The sequence below is a fragment of the Micropterus salmoides genome, unplaced genomic scaffold, assembly GCF_014851395.1.
Source record: "Micropterus salmoides isolate LMB-PRFRI ecotype aquatic unplaced genomic scaffold, ASM1485139v1 Ms_hic_scaffold_14, whole genome shotgun sequence".
Taxonomy (NCBI): domain Eukaryota; kingdom Metazoa; phylum Chordata; class Actinopteri; order Centrarchiformes; family Centrarchidae; genus Micropterus; species Micropterus salmoides.
The window spans coordinates 192515-206705 of NW_024040485.1; the positions used below are offsets into that span (position 1 = coordinate 192515).

The 14191-nt window shown below is 47.0% G+C and overlaps 1 protein-coding gene across 1 annotated transcript in view; it reads right to left on the reverse strand.

The window, feature by feature from the left end:
* Positions 1-14191, reverse strand: part of cdh12a (cadherin 12, type 2a (N-cadherin 2)) — a 150844-nt gene that overhangs the window by 56817 nt on the left and 79836 nt on the right. The window contains 2 exon segments of the mRNA XM_038717161.1: positions 12859-13046; positions 13751-13918. Coding sequence (XP_038573089.1) covers positions 12859-13046; positions 13751-13918 — 356 coding nt within the window.

Genomic DNA, 14191 nt, shown 5'->3' on the forward strand with positions numbered 1-14191 from the left:
ATCATGGAGGACGACTTCCGGGAGCCGGGCCGACATCATCAGACCATCAGAGGCGGGGCAGGAACCGTGGGCCAGCAGTAACCTCTATGAGCTTTTCTGTATGCCTTAGGGGGAGGAAGCGCTCGCGAGCTATCTTTCTCCCACCCTCGCTTCGTTCCTTCAGATGTCGGCGCTCCCCACCAAGCTGTCGGACGAAACATCCGCTTTGGTGGGCAAGGCCTACATGGCAGCGGGTCGAGCTGGTGCAAGCCTGCACACTATGGCCATCTTGCAGGCGTACCAGGCCGATCTTCTCAAGACTATGACCTAGGGGGAGGTCCCTCTGATGAGGACCTGACTGAGCTCCGTAGAGCTACGGACTTGAACGCTCCAAGCATTGGCTGCTCCATGGCAGCATTGGTGGCTACGGAGTGCCATCTGTGGCTCAACCTCTCGGGCATCCAGGGGAAGGAGAAGGCTTTTCTCCTGGATGTGCCCCTCTCTCCCTACTGGCCTGTTTGGTGAGGCGGTGGATGCTGTCATCAGCAGGTTTCAGCACGCTGAAGCGCAGGAAGAGGTGTTTGAGCAATATATCCCCTGCCAGTCTGGTTCCAGGACGGCGACGGCTGAAGAGAGACGAGCTCAGCCCTCTCGCCCACAGCCCCCCCGAGAGGCTGACCGAGGTCCCCTCCCTCGTGGCGGCTCAGGCAACAGCCCCGAGGGGCTACTGGCCTGATTGGTGAGGTAGTGGATGCTGTCGCCAACAGGCGCTGTTTTTCCCGCCATCTTGGCACTCGGGACACGCTAACCACCAGCAGCCCCGAGGAGCTTGGTGGAGCCTTGCCAACATTTCCCCGTGGGTCCTGCGAACCGTCATGGAGGGCTACAGGCTGCAGTTTTGAGAGCAGAGCCAGGTGTTGGGACAAGAAGTTCACTCTCTGCTGGAGAAAGGGGCCATAGAACTCATTTCCCCGCCAGTCAGGGAGTCCGGGTTCTACAGCCGGTACTTCATAGTTCCCAAGAAGGACAGAGGACTGCGTCCGATTTTAGATCTGCGGTCCCTGAACCAATCTCTGAGGAGATTCAGGTTCAGGATGCTCACCATCCCCGCCATCATCAGTGACATCCAATCCGAGGATTGGTTTGTCACGATAGAGCTACGAGACGCATGTCTATGAAGATTCTCAGTCATCTAGGTCATAGTTATCCAACGAAGGTTAAAATCAAGGGCAACTGGACTTGGTTGAAGATACTGGAAGACGTTTCGTCCCTCATCCAAAGGACTTCTTCAGTTCTGACTGACTGGCAGGGAAACTCAGCTATTTAACCTCAGTGGGGTTAACTGAACGACCATCGTTGGTATCTTCACCTTCAACAAACGTAACCTATTGGCCTCAGGTGAAGATACCAACGATGGTCGTTCAGTCTTGGCCACAGGTAGTCTTAACGACTGTAACGACTGTCGTCACAGCAACAAGGAACACTAACAAACCAGCGGTATCGATGACCAGGATAACGACCCCACTGAAGTTAAATAGCTGAGTTTCCCTGCCAGTCAGTCAGAACTGAAGAAGTCCTTTGGATGAGGGACGAAACGTCTTCCAGTATCTTCAACCAAGTCCAGTTGCCCTTGATTTTAACCTTCGTTGGATACGAGACGCATATTTCCACATCTCCATCCGTCCCTCTCACAGGAAGTTCCTGAGGTTCGCCTTCGGGGGCGCGGCATACCAGTATCGGGTTCTTCCGTTCGGCCTAGCACTCTCTCTCGCACGTTCACCAAATGCATGGATGCAGCTCTGGCCCCGCTGAGGCTCCAGGGCATCCGCATATTAATCAGCGTTTGGGGCTGTGGCTCAACGCGAAGAAGAGCGTGCTGACGCCCGCCCAACGGACTACATTCCTAGGGGTGGTGTGGGACTCTATGACGATGCGAGCCCACCTGTCAGGCGACGGGTCCATTTTGTCCTCTGTGACCAGAGTGAAGCTAGGCCGCACCATCACTGTGAAACACTTTCAGAGGGTGTTGCGTCTCATGGCAGCAGCGTCCAGCGTAATCCCGTCTGGCCTGCTGCACATGAGAGCCCTGCAGTGGTGGTTAAAATCCAAGGGATTCTCTCCGAGGGGAAATCCGTTCCGTCTGATACGGGTTACGAGCAGGTGCCTTTGTTCCTTGTCAGTATGGAGGAAGCCTTGGTTCCTGTCCCAGGGTCCCGTGATGGGAGCGTCATGTTGCCGGACAATTATTTCGACAGACGCCTCACTCGTGGGGTGGGGCGTGGTTATGGACGGCTGCTTTGCGAGAGGCTCCTGGCAGGAGCATCATTTCTCTTGGCACATAAATTGCCTGGAAATGTTGGCGGTTTTCAGAGCTCTGAGGAGTTTTCTGCCCGCTCTCCACGGTTGCCACATGGCGGCGTTCCATGCCCCTCTGAGGGATGGGCCTCTGGGGAGGCTTCCACTGGTCGTGCGCTTCCTCCTTGGAGCCCGGAGGTTGAGACCCGTGACTCGTTCCAGGGTTCCCACTTGGGACCTGGCGGTGGTTCTCGAAGCGCTGGCTGAGGCCAAGCACCTGACCCTTAAGATGGCCTTTCTCCTCGCTATCACCTCTCTGAGGAGGGTGGGGGATCTCCAGGCATTGAGGAGAAACTGAAAGTGCCTGGAGATCCCCCACCCGTTTGCCCCCGGGAGGGTCAGAGCCATCCTGCACCCCTGTCCGGGCTATGTCCCTAAGGTTCCGTCCAGGTTGGCAGGGCCTACGGTGCTGCAGGCGTTTCATCCCCCACTTCATGTGAAGGCGGAGGACGGGAGACTTCATCTGCTCTGCCCGGTCAGAGCACTGAGTATTTACACTCCGAGGTCCTCCCAGTGGAGGAAAGCACACCAGTTGCTGGTGTGTTTCGGCTCCCCGCTTCTAAACACATGATCAGCAACAGGATTGTTCAGACTATTTCCCTGGCCTATCGGGTGCGTGGGTTACCTCCACCTATGGCCGTAAGGGCGCACTCTACTCGAGGCATGGCGGGGGCTCTCCTCGTAGGGGCTTCACTCCAGGATTTGTGTGAGGCAGCTGGCTGGGCCACTCCTCACACTTTCATCCGGTTTTACAGTCTGGACCTTCCTTCTACACCCGGCACCCGTGCGCTCTCCTCTTAGTCATGCCTAAGGTTACTGCACGCTGGGGGGGCAGGCGGAGGCTTCGGCGTGGAATAGTGGGTATTCTCGTTCCCATAGTATTGTCACCGACGCAGTTCGAGTTCCCTTCGAGGGAAACAAGGGTTACATACGTATCCCGTTACATACGTATCATACGTAACTCGAATTGCGTCGGTCCGCCACACCTCGCCCCGCCTGGAGTGCCTTGCTTCATAGCAAAGAGCTAATGTGTCCGGTGTGCCGGCATGCTTATATACGCCTCCAGTTACGCTGTCACACGCTACCGTTCTAGCAACACCAATAGGATTGGAGTAGTTTCATTCATGATTTCAGCCCTGCCACGCCCAGAGGCGTTCCCATAGTGTCGTCACCGACACAGTCTCGTTCCCCTTCTTGGGGAACAAGAGTTACATACGTAACCCGAGACATTCCTCTTGTCCTCCTCCTACTCTCTCTGCAGTTATTTAATGCTACTGCAAGCAGGTAAACTTACCTGGTAGAGAAGAGCAGCTGGTTTGTCTCAGCCAGCTGCTGAGTTGACAGCAGTGTGCCACATTTTAAGCTACAGGGCAAACTAAGCTAAACAGTTAGGCTAATGTTACAGCTTTCAATTTAGCTTGCTTGTAACATTTGGCTACTTGCCAAGCTAACATTAGCTGTGCTTGTATAACACACAGAGGATGAGAGACTGAGAACAGAGCAGATTAAAATAACGCTTTCTACATTTTTACACTACACACAAGTGGATTGATAAAAGTGGTGTAGTTTAGAGCCTCGTTCACAACACGGTCTCCACTGAGCCTCGCCCTCTGCTGGCCGCTGTGTGTGTGTGTGTGTGTGTGTGTGTGTGCAGGAGCCGACACAGAGCAGGCAGAGGTTGCAGCCGGAACAGTACGATGTAGCCCCAGGCCAGTTTAAGACCGCGTTTCGGTGCCATCACTAATAAAATTAGTCTTCTTATTCATCACGTTTCAAGTTAAATCAGTTTAAAATGACACTCTTGGGACATGAGGTCTGCATTAAAGCACAAGCTAGACTGGAAAATATTAGCTGTATTTAATGTTGTGATCCGGAATTTTTGGGTTTTGAGAAACTCGGAACCTGATCCTATAGAACCGGGTCTCGATCCCCATCCCTAGCTAGCAAAGCTAAAGGCATTAAAAGCATCAGTTATCGTGCTGCTTTAAATTCTTTTTTCTCTCAGAAAATAGTTTAGAAGGTTGTATTAAGTTAAGGCTTTTCACTTGTAAAGATTTTATTGCACTTATAGAAATGAGCATTTACCAACTGGACTTCACAGTACTCTTGCCTATAAGGACTTTGCTCATCTGTTTAATGGCACATTGGAGCTAATGTTAGCCATCAACACTGTCACGTTAGCCCTTCGGAATTCTGTGTTTTATGACATACATAGACCAGCTGCAGTGTAGGTGGACATTCTACAGTTATGTTACAGTTATTCAGTGTACAGTTATTCTACAATGCGGCTTCTATTGAAATGCAAAACAATGATTTAATATGTAATTTAGAGACACTTACCACAGACTTTCGGCAAGAAAATGGCTAAAAATTCCGGTTGGTTGTAGGTTGGAATCCAAGAGAAGGAGTTGGACAGGGCTTTCTGGAGTAATTCTTTCAACAAGTCTTTTAACTACGAAAAAATAAACCAACAGTGGAAGAATCGTATCTAGTGTTGTTGGAATAGCCATAGAAGAATCTTGATAGGTCAACACTGAATGTGTTTGACCAGAGGAATCTACTGTGTAGCTGGCTTGTGTCATGTCATGTCATGAATCACTTGCTTCTGTCCGGCCCACAGCTAACCAATCCTGCTTCAGACTGATGTTGGCACCACCCAATCTATTAGCATACAGGCGCAGGGAAAAATAAATGTGGAAATGTGGAAATACAGGCATAAATAAATGTGGAAATACAGAAATAAATAAATAAATGTAGAAATAAATAAATATATTTATAAATAAATGCAGAAATACAGAAATAAATGTATGTAGAAATGCATAAATAATTACAAAAATAAATACAGAAATACAGAAACAAATACAGAAATAGCCTTTTCTATTACTAAAATATATTTAATTTTTATTTATTTCTGCATTTAATTGTTTATTTGTTCATTTATTTATTCATTTATAGATATGTAATGTTTCCTCATACAGGAGATCAAGAAGTTTGGCGGTTGGCGTGTAAACTGGAAACAAACAAATGCACGGAGATCAACAAGATGATCAACAAGTTAGCGCCACAGACGGCAGATTATGCTCCGTAGTGCTTTTTGTGTTTTCGTTTATTAAAGCTGTTTTCTGAAAACGAGCAGGCGTGCTGGCTAAACTGAGAAAGCGGGGTTTTTGCACTGCACTCCCTTCAATCCACCTGGCGAATGTCCGCTCTCTAGCCAACAAAATGGACGAACTGCTTCTCCTCAACAGTACTAACTCGGACCTCTGCAGCTCTGCTGCCCTCTGTTTCACCGAATCCTGGCTCACCAAGCACATCCCCGACAGTGTACTTCACCTACCGGGATTTAATCTTATCCAGATCGCGAAAGGGAGCTCACGGGAAAAACAAGGGGAGGCGGTCTCTATCTCTATATAAATGAAGGTTGGTGCACAGATGTTGGAAAAATCATGCAGCCCTCACTTACAGACATTATTCAAAAACTGTAAACAATTTTATTCACCACAAGAGTTTTCCTCGTTTGTCCTGGTTGCTGTTTACATTCGACCTCAGGCCTGTGTTAGTGAGGCGTTACTACACCTGGCCGACCAGATAACTAATGTGGAGAAAAAACATTCAGACTCCCTGCTCATTGTTCTCGGTGACTTCAACAGAGCAAACCTCAGCCATGAACTCCCATACCATACCAACTTTATTTGTTAAGCACTTTACAACAACCAAAGTTGACCAAAGTGCTGTACAGAAAAATAAACATAAACATATGTACAATTAATAACCATACAATAAAAAACATTCAAAATAACAAATAAAATCAAGTAAATGAAGTCGACTTCTTACTAGGTGTCAAAAGCCAAAGAGAAAAGATGGGTTTTAAGAAGGGTTTTAAAAACAGATAAAGAAGAGGCCTGCTTTACATGCAAAGGCAGATCATTCCATAAGTTAGGGGCAGACACAGCAAAGGCACGATCCCCTCCGAGCTTATGCTTAGTTTTAGGCACAGTCAGGAGCAGCTGATCATCTGAACTGAGAGCGCGGACGGGTTTATAAGAGTGTAGAAGCTCAGAGAGGTATGGCGGGGCAAGACCATTTAGTGATTTAAAAGCAAATAACAGAATTTTAAAATGGATCCTAAATTGAATAGGCAGCCAGTGTAATGAGGCTAAAATAGGGGAAATGTGCTCATGTTTACGTGTGCCCGTTAAAAGACGTGCTGCTGCATTTTGTATCATCTGGAGACGGGTGATGGAGGACCCACTAACCCCCACATATAGTGAATTACAGTAGTCCAGCCGTGTAGTTATAAAGGCGTGGATTGCAGTTTCAAAATGTTGTCTTGACAGAATTGGCTTTATTTTGGCCAGCTGCCTCAAATGAAAGAAGCTTGATTTGACAACAGCTTTGATTTGACTGTCAAATTTAAGCTCAGGGTCCACTTTAACTCCTAGGTTTGTAATGGTAGGTTTAATATAGGGTGCCAGGGAGCCCAGATCTACAGGCGGGGTCCCAGTGGTGCCTCCAAAAACCATCACTTCTGTTTTTTTATCATTAAAATTTAAAAAGTTCAGAGCCATCCAGGCCTTGATGTCGTCGAGACAATTGAGTAGTTGTCCAACAGAGTTATCATTTTTCTTTTTAAGAGGTACATAAATCAGACTGTCATCTGCATAACAGTGGAATGAAATGCCGTACTTTCTAAGTATGGAACCAAGTGGAAGCAAATACAAAGAGAAAAGTAGAGGGCCGAGGACTGAGCCCTGTGGGACCCCACACAAGAGAGGAGCAGAGGAGGATACAAATTCACCTACGCTAACACAAAAAGTTCGAGCCGCTAAGTATGACCTAAACCACTCCAGTGCTATGCCACTGATGCCCACCCACTGCCTTAAACGTGAAATCAATATTTCATGATCCACTGTGTCAAATGCAGCATTAAATCTAAAAGCACAAGGATAACACAGTCGCCAGAGTCAGTCGCTAAAAAGATATCATTAAAAACTCTTAAAAGAGTGGTTTCGGTGCTGTGCAAGGTTTTAAAGCCGGACTGGAAAACCTCTAGTATTTTATGTTCTTCCAAAAAGGCCAATAATTGACTGTGCGCAATCTTCTCTAAGATTTTTGAAAGGAAGGACAATTTGGAAATAGGCCTGAAATTAGGAAGAACTGACGGATCTAGAGCAGGTTTCACTACTGCATGTTTTAAAATTTCAGGTACCACACCCGAGGTCAGACTACTATTTAACTGTAACAACAGATGGTCCTACAGTGGGGAAAACCTCCTTAAATAGTCGAGGGGGGACAGCATCATTTGGAGAACCCGAGGGCTTCAAGTGACCAACAACCTCCTCTAAAAAAGAAAAAGTCACCGGTTCAAAAATGATCAAAAACAGCCGAGCAGGGGACAGAGATTGAAGGGTCTGAAGCTGAAGGTGCAATTTGAGACCTAATAGAAGTGACCTTATCAATAAAAAAGCAAATTTTCACACATAGCAGGGGATGCCTCCATACAAGCATTCTGCGGGGCATTTAAAAGTGAGTCAATGGTGTTAAACAAAACACGAGGCTTGTGACAATTTGCCAGAATAATATCTGAGAAATGTTTTCTTTTAGCATCTTTCACAGTTTCCTGGAAATGACGCCAACAATCCCTTAACATTTGAAGAGACACCTGCAGTTTGTCCTTCTTCCACTTGCGCTCAGCTCTACGGCACTCACGTCTGGCAGCATGAGTCATGTCATTTAGCCAGGGCTCAGATTTAGTTTTAGGCTGCCTGGATTTTAATGGAGCCACAGTGTCTAAAACAGTTTGGCAGGTGGAGTGAAACCATGAGCTAAGCTCTTCTGTGTGCAATACAGACTCAGGAGTGATGGTGTTCTGACTGAAAACAGCCGAGAACTGAGCAGCAGTGGAAGGGTTAATCATGTGACAGTGCCGTGCAGCAGTGCGAGGTTTAAATGTATGACAGGCAAGAGCAGTCTCAAATAATACAGGCATATGGTCAGAAAACACTGCGTCACATATCTCTAGATTAAGAACAGGTAAGCCATATGATAAAACAAGATCAAGTGTGTGTCCATGTTCTTGTGTGGGTCCAGACACAGATTGCACAAGATTAAAAGAATCAATGAGATTTAGAAAACCCTTTGTCATTGGCTTATCAGGACAACACACATGAACATTGAAATCCCCAACAATAAGAACATGATCATATTTAGGCATGATTTCAGCTAGAAAATCAGAAAAATCATTTAAAAAGTCCTTATTGTACTTGGGGGGCCGATAGACCACAGCACACTACACTGTGTGAGAGCGACCAATCTCAAATAAACTCAGCTCAAAGCTGCTGAAAGCGGATGACAGCAATATCTGCTTACATTTATAATGACTCTTATATACAGTTGCTGTTCCTCCTCCTCAGCCAGATTTTCGCGGGGAGTTAAGGTAGCAGCAATCATGGTGTAAAAATTCTGTGAAAGCGCTGGACTCCATCACCATCACTCAGCCATGTCTCAGTTACACAGAGGAAATCCAATCCTCGGGACGTGAAAAAATCCTTTAAGACAAAAGTCTTATTTGCTAGAGACCGCAAGTTGCTGTGATTTACTCCGCGCCAGCGAGGACGAGGAGAGCAGGGGCCACGGGGCTGGAACATCTCTTCCGGGCCGACGACAGGTATCAGCCAGGCGCCGACAGGGTCCAGTGAGCGTCGAGGAATAACGAGGCTAGACACGACTCCAAACTCAGTCCAAAAAGGCGTAGAACACCATGCAAGATGGGCCTTCAACCTCACCATCCGGCCACTACGTTTTCCCGGCAGTGGGTGCGCTTTCCTCGGCGCTCACGCCGAGAAGGTGGAGCCGGGGCATGCCAAAGGTGAGCCGGGAGCCTCGCCAGGAGCGGGGGCAAGGTTTCACGTCCACCATCATCCAATTTTACAAAATTTTCAGCAGTGTTTGGCGATCATACACCAGCAGAGAGTTGACATCCCGGGCAAAAAGCAAAACAAACACACAGCAGTGACAGTGATAGACGGCAAGCCACACACAATGGCGCCATCTTGTTCCACCTGATCTACCTCCAAATACACTTTACTCCCAAAAGTACAGACGACATATTAAGTGTCCCACCAGGGACACTAACACTGGAACACTGCTACACTACATTAAAGGACGCCTGTTGCTCTGTTCCCTGTGCCGCCTTGGGAAAAACTGAAATCTGCTAAACCTGTTGTAAAGAGTGTGAAAAGATGGACCAACGAGTAAAAGCTGGAGTTACAGGCCTGCTTTAACTGTACTGACTGAAGTGTTTTTGAGGCTGCAGCCACTGACCTAGACGAACTAACTGACACTGTAACATCTTACATCCGTTTTTGTGAGGACATGTGTGTGCCGACTAAAACCTGGTTCACAGCAAAACTCAGGCAGCTTCGTCAGACCAAGGAGGAGGCCTTCAGAAGTGGGAACAGAGTCCTGTACAACCAGGCCAGGAACACTCTGACTAAGGAGGTCAAAGCAGCAAAGAGGTGCTATGTGAAAAGCTAAATAACAGCTTTGCAGCCAATGATCCTGCGTCAGTGTGGAGAGGCCTGCGGACACACTCACTAACTACAGGAGACCATCCCCCAACACTGCTGCTATTCAACGACTGGCAGACGAGCTGAATGGCTTTTACTTTAGGTTTAAAAAGCCCACAGTCACACCTCTCCCCCGCTCCAACACCATCTTCAAACAGTCACCTTCCCCCTCTGACACACTGACACCCACACACCTGCACTCAAGATCTGTGAAAAGGATGTGAGCCACCTCTTCCAAAGGCAGAAGATCAGGAAGGCTCCTGGCCCAGACGGTGTGTCTCCATCCTGCTTGAAAATCTGCACAGACCAGCTGGCCTCCATCTTCACACAGATCTTCAAGAGATCACTGGAGCTGTGTGAAGTTCCCTCCTGCTTCAAACACTCCACAATCATCCCGGTCCCCAAAAAACCCTCCATCTCTGGACTAAATGACAACAGGCCTGTCACCCTGACACCTGTAAGTCATGAAGTCCTTTGAAAGACTGGTGGCCCACCTGAAGGACATTACAGGCCCCTTGCCGGACCCCCTGCATTTTGCCTACAGGGCTAACAGGTCAGTGGATGATTCAGTCAACTTGGGACTGCATTACATCCTGCAACACCTTGACTCTCCAGGGACATATGCAAGGATCCCGAACATCCTCAGCACCAAACTCACCCAGCTCACTGTGCCAGCCTCCACCTGTCAGTGGATCACAAACTTCCTGACTGACAGGAGTCAGCAGGTGAGGCTGGGAAACATCACATCCAGCACTCGGACTATCAGCACTGGCGCCCCCCAGGGGTGTGTGCTCTCCCCACTGCTCTTCTCCCTCTACACTAATGACTGCACCTCAAGAGACCCATCTGTCAAACTCCTGACGTTTCAGTCGTCGGCCTCATCCAGGACGGTGATAAGTCGGCCTACAGACGGGAGGTTGATCAGCTGGCTGTCTGGTGCGGTCAAAACAACCTAGAGCTTAACACGCTCAAAACTGTGGAGATGAATGTGGACTTCAGGCAGAGCCCCCCCCACTCTGTCCCCCATCACCATACTCAACAACCCTGTGTCTGCTGTGGAATCCTTCAGGTTTCTGGGTTCCACTATTTCCCAGGACCTGAAGTGGGAGCCCAACACGGACAATATCATCAAGAAGGCCCAGCAGAGGATGTACTTCCTGCACCAGCTCAGGAAGCTCAACCTGCCTAAGGAGCTGCTGATCCACTTCTACACAGCCATCATCCAGTCTGTCCTCTGCACATCCATCACTGTCTAGTTTGGATCTGCCACCAAAGAGGACAGGAGCAGACTACAACGGACAGTCAGGACTGCAGAAAAGATCATCGGTGCCAACCTGCCCTCCATTCAGGACTTATACATTTCCAGAGTCAGGAAACGGGCAGGAAACATCACTGCAGATCCATCTCACCCCGGACACAACCTGTTCCAGCTCCTCCCCTCCGGTAGGTGCTACAGAGCACTGTACACCAAAACCAACAGACTCAACAACAGTTTCTTCCCACAAGCCATCACTCTGATGATCTCCTAATTTCTGACTCACGGTGTCAGGAACAATTCCTGTGCAATAACCCAGTAACTCCGCCTCTAATCAGCACATGTTTACTGGCTAACACTTATTATTTATTCACCATTCTCTATTTCAGAGCTATTCATACTATTATATTACTCCTGCACAAAATACTTATACTTATTTATTCTAGCCAGGGCGGCTGTGGCTCAGGAGGTAGAGCGGGTTGGCCGTTAATCGGAAGGTCGGAGGTTCAATCCCTGGTTGCGTGTCGAAGTGTCCTTGGGCAAGATACTGAACCCCGAATTGCCCCTGGCGGCTGTTCAGCCAGTGTATGAGTGAGTGTGAATGTTAGTTTCCGTTTGAGCATTTAGGCTCAGTGTATGAATGTGTGTGACTGGTGAATGCAGATGTAGTGTAAAAGCGCTTTGAGTGGTCGAAAAGACTAGAAAGGTGCTATACAAGTACGGAGCATTTACATTTACATCCTTTGCACTATGCTTCATTGTACTGTGTACATCTATGCATGTATATGTACCTGTAGATAACATCCACCTTCGACATGTGCATACTCCTGCATCCTTTGCACTCTGCTCACTGCACTATTTGTCAATATGTCTATAATGTTTTTGTTCATAGTGTGTATATTTGTGTTGTCTACACTTAAGTCTGTCTGATTTTAATTTATTTTTATTATTGTGATTTTGTACTTTTGTATGAGTAAGCACATTGTGAGCAATGTACAATCCAGAGTCAAATTCCTCATATGTGTACACATACCTGGTAATAAAGCTGATTTCTGTTTCTGAAATGTAGTGAAATAAGGACACAATTATAAATCTCCTGTGACAGATCAACTTTTCAAACAGAGGGCCACTATAGAAGCACACTGCCACATACATCTTTGGTTTCTCCTGAAATGGAGGTGGAGAATGATTGCTTGCTGTCTTCTCCTCCTTTCCTGTCGGAAACGTTATAATGTTCGCACAATGAGGACATTTAATTGTGAATTTGAACTAGCCTTCAGTATAGTTGGTGCTGTAGTTAGTAATGCCATAATAATAATATAGTGGCAAATATGCACATGTTCATTTTTTATTCATTCATTCTTGTCAAAGATACCCGCTGAACTGTGAGAAAACCCCCTAAATCTAAACATTTGCTGACAAAATGAGCAATAGTATGACATGACTGTTGTTTTACTGATGCCATTAGTGATGTGGAAATGTACATTATGCTGAATTTATGCATTATCATACAGATCATCCCACTGCAGACTCCCAATGTTGGCTGGCATATCAGCCACACTCCCTGCTATTATTTGAGATCTGGCAATTTTTTTGAGAATACAAAATCCAATGGATCATCATGAATATCAAGCTGGTACAGTACAGTATGTGTATTGTTGTCAAAGCAGCTAATGTGCAGCTGAAAATGAGTTAATGTACCTTTTTCAAGACTACAACTCCCTCATGACTTTGGCTGTTGCTGATGATGTCAAACATGTTGCCCTCTTCTCCTGGAACAATGGCATAATCCACCTCTGCATTGCTGCCAGCATCCAAATCGTGGGCTTGAATATGACCCACTGCTGAGCCAACTGATGCTGACTCTGGCACCCACAAATGGAAAATACCTGATAGAATGACATAAGATAGGGAAAGAGACCAAAAAGCTAATAAGTCCACACAATCAACCAATTAGATGTCATCAGCGATGGATTGGCCATTTGGCAATTCTGACAAATGCCAGAGGGGCCGGACCATTTGTTTTGGGGTGGGCCGGTCAGATTAGTGTTTCACACACAGCTGTACTTGGGCGGGGCCGCCCGGGTAGATTAACGGCCGCCCAAGTATATTTGGCGACTTAATTTAGCATTTTGAAGAGAAACACAGATCTATCTTTTATGTTATAAGACGCGGGCATGGCGTTCTTTTACAAGCACGGACCCACGGACCGGGTAAACAGCAGTGAACATGCAGGTGCAGATGTAGACGATAACAAGCATTCACCACCTGCGGCGCACCTGCAGCTGACAACAGAATTGTGACTGCAGTGTCATTTCGGCCACTTTATAAAACATAGCCCACTGCTGATGAAGAAAGTCAACAGAGACTAAAAACTATTAAACATCATTTGCCAGTCACATACATTACTGTCACCAATCTGTCACACACGGTAATGCTTATATTATATATATATATATCTGTACACAAATGTAAGTAGTGAATGCGTGTGTTCTTGAGTGGGGATGTATGGTAATGTGGGCTGGTGTGGCTACAGTACCAGGGTTGAATTTTTGTCCCCATCTGACCCATGTCATTGTTGACACTTTCTTACTCTTAGCGAAGCGTGGTGGGTTGTCGTTGACATCACTAATAGTGATGTTTATGGTTGTGGTTGAGGCCAGCCCCCCCAGGTGACCTCCCATGTCCTTGGCTTGGAGAAGAACCTGGTACTCCCCTTTCACCTCGCGGTCCATGTTTGCTAGAGCTGTTCTCATCACACCTGGAGGAGGGGTTGAAAAGGGTGCTCAGTGTAATATTTAGTTTTCCAAATGGGGAGATAGACAGTACAATAGATTCTGTATTTAACCTTCATTAGGCCAGCATATTACAGCACTTTACCGTCAAAGTTCTCTTTTATTCCTCAAATGACTACTTAGACCTAAAAAAATGCGGAGAAGCCATGAGAAAAGTAGACGAAAGAGAAGCACTGATTCATGTGAGGACTGAAAAGTGTTAAGAGTTCCTCAGACCAGGTGATGGAGCTCTCTATTAT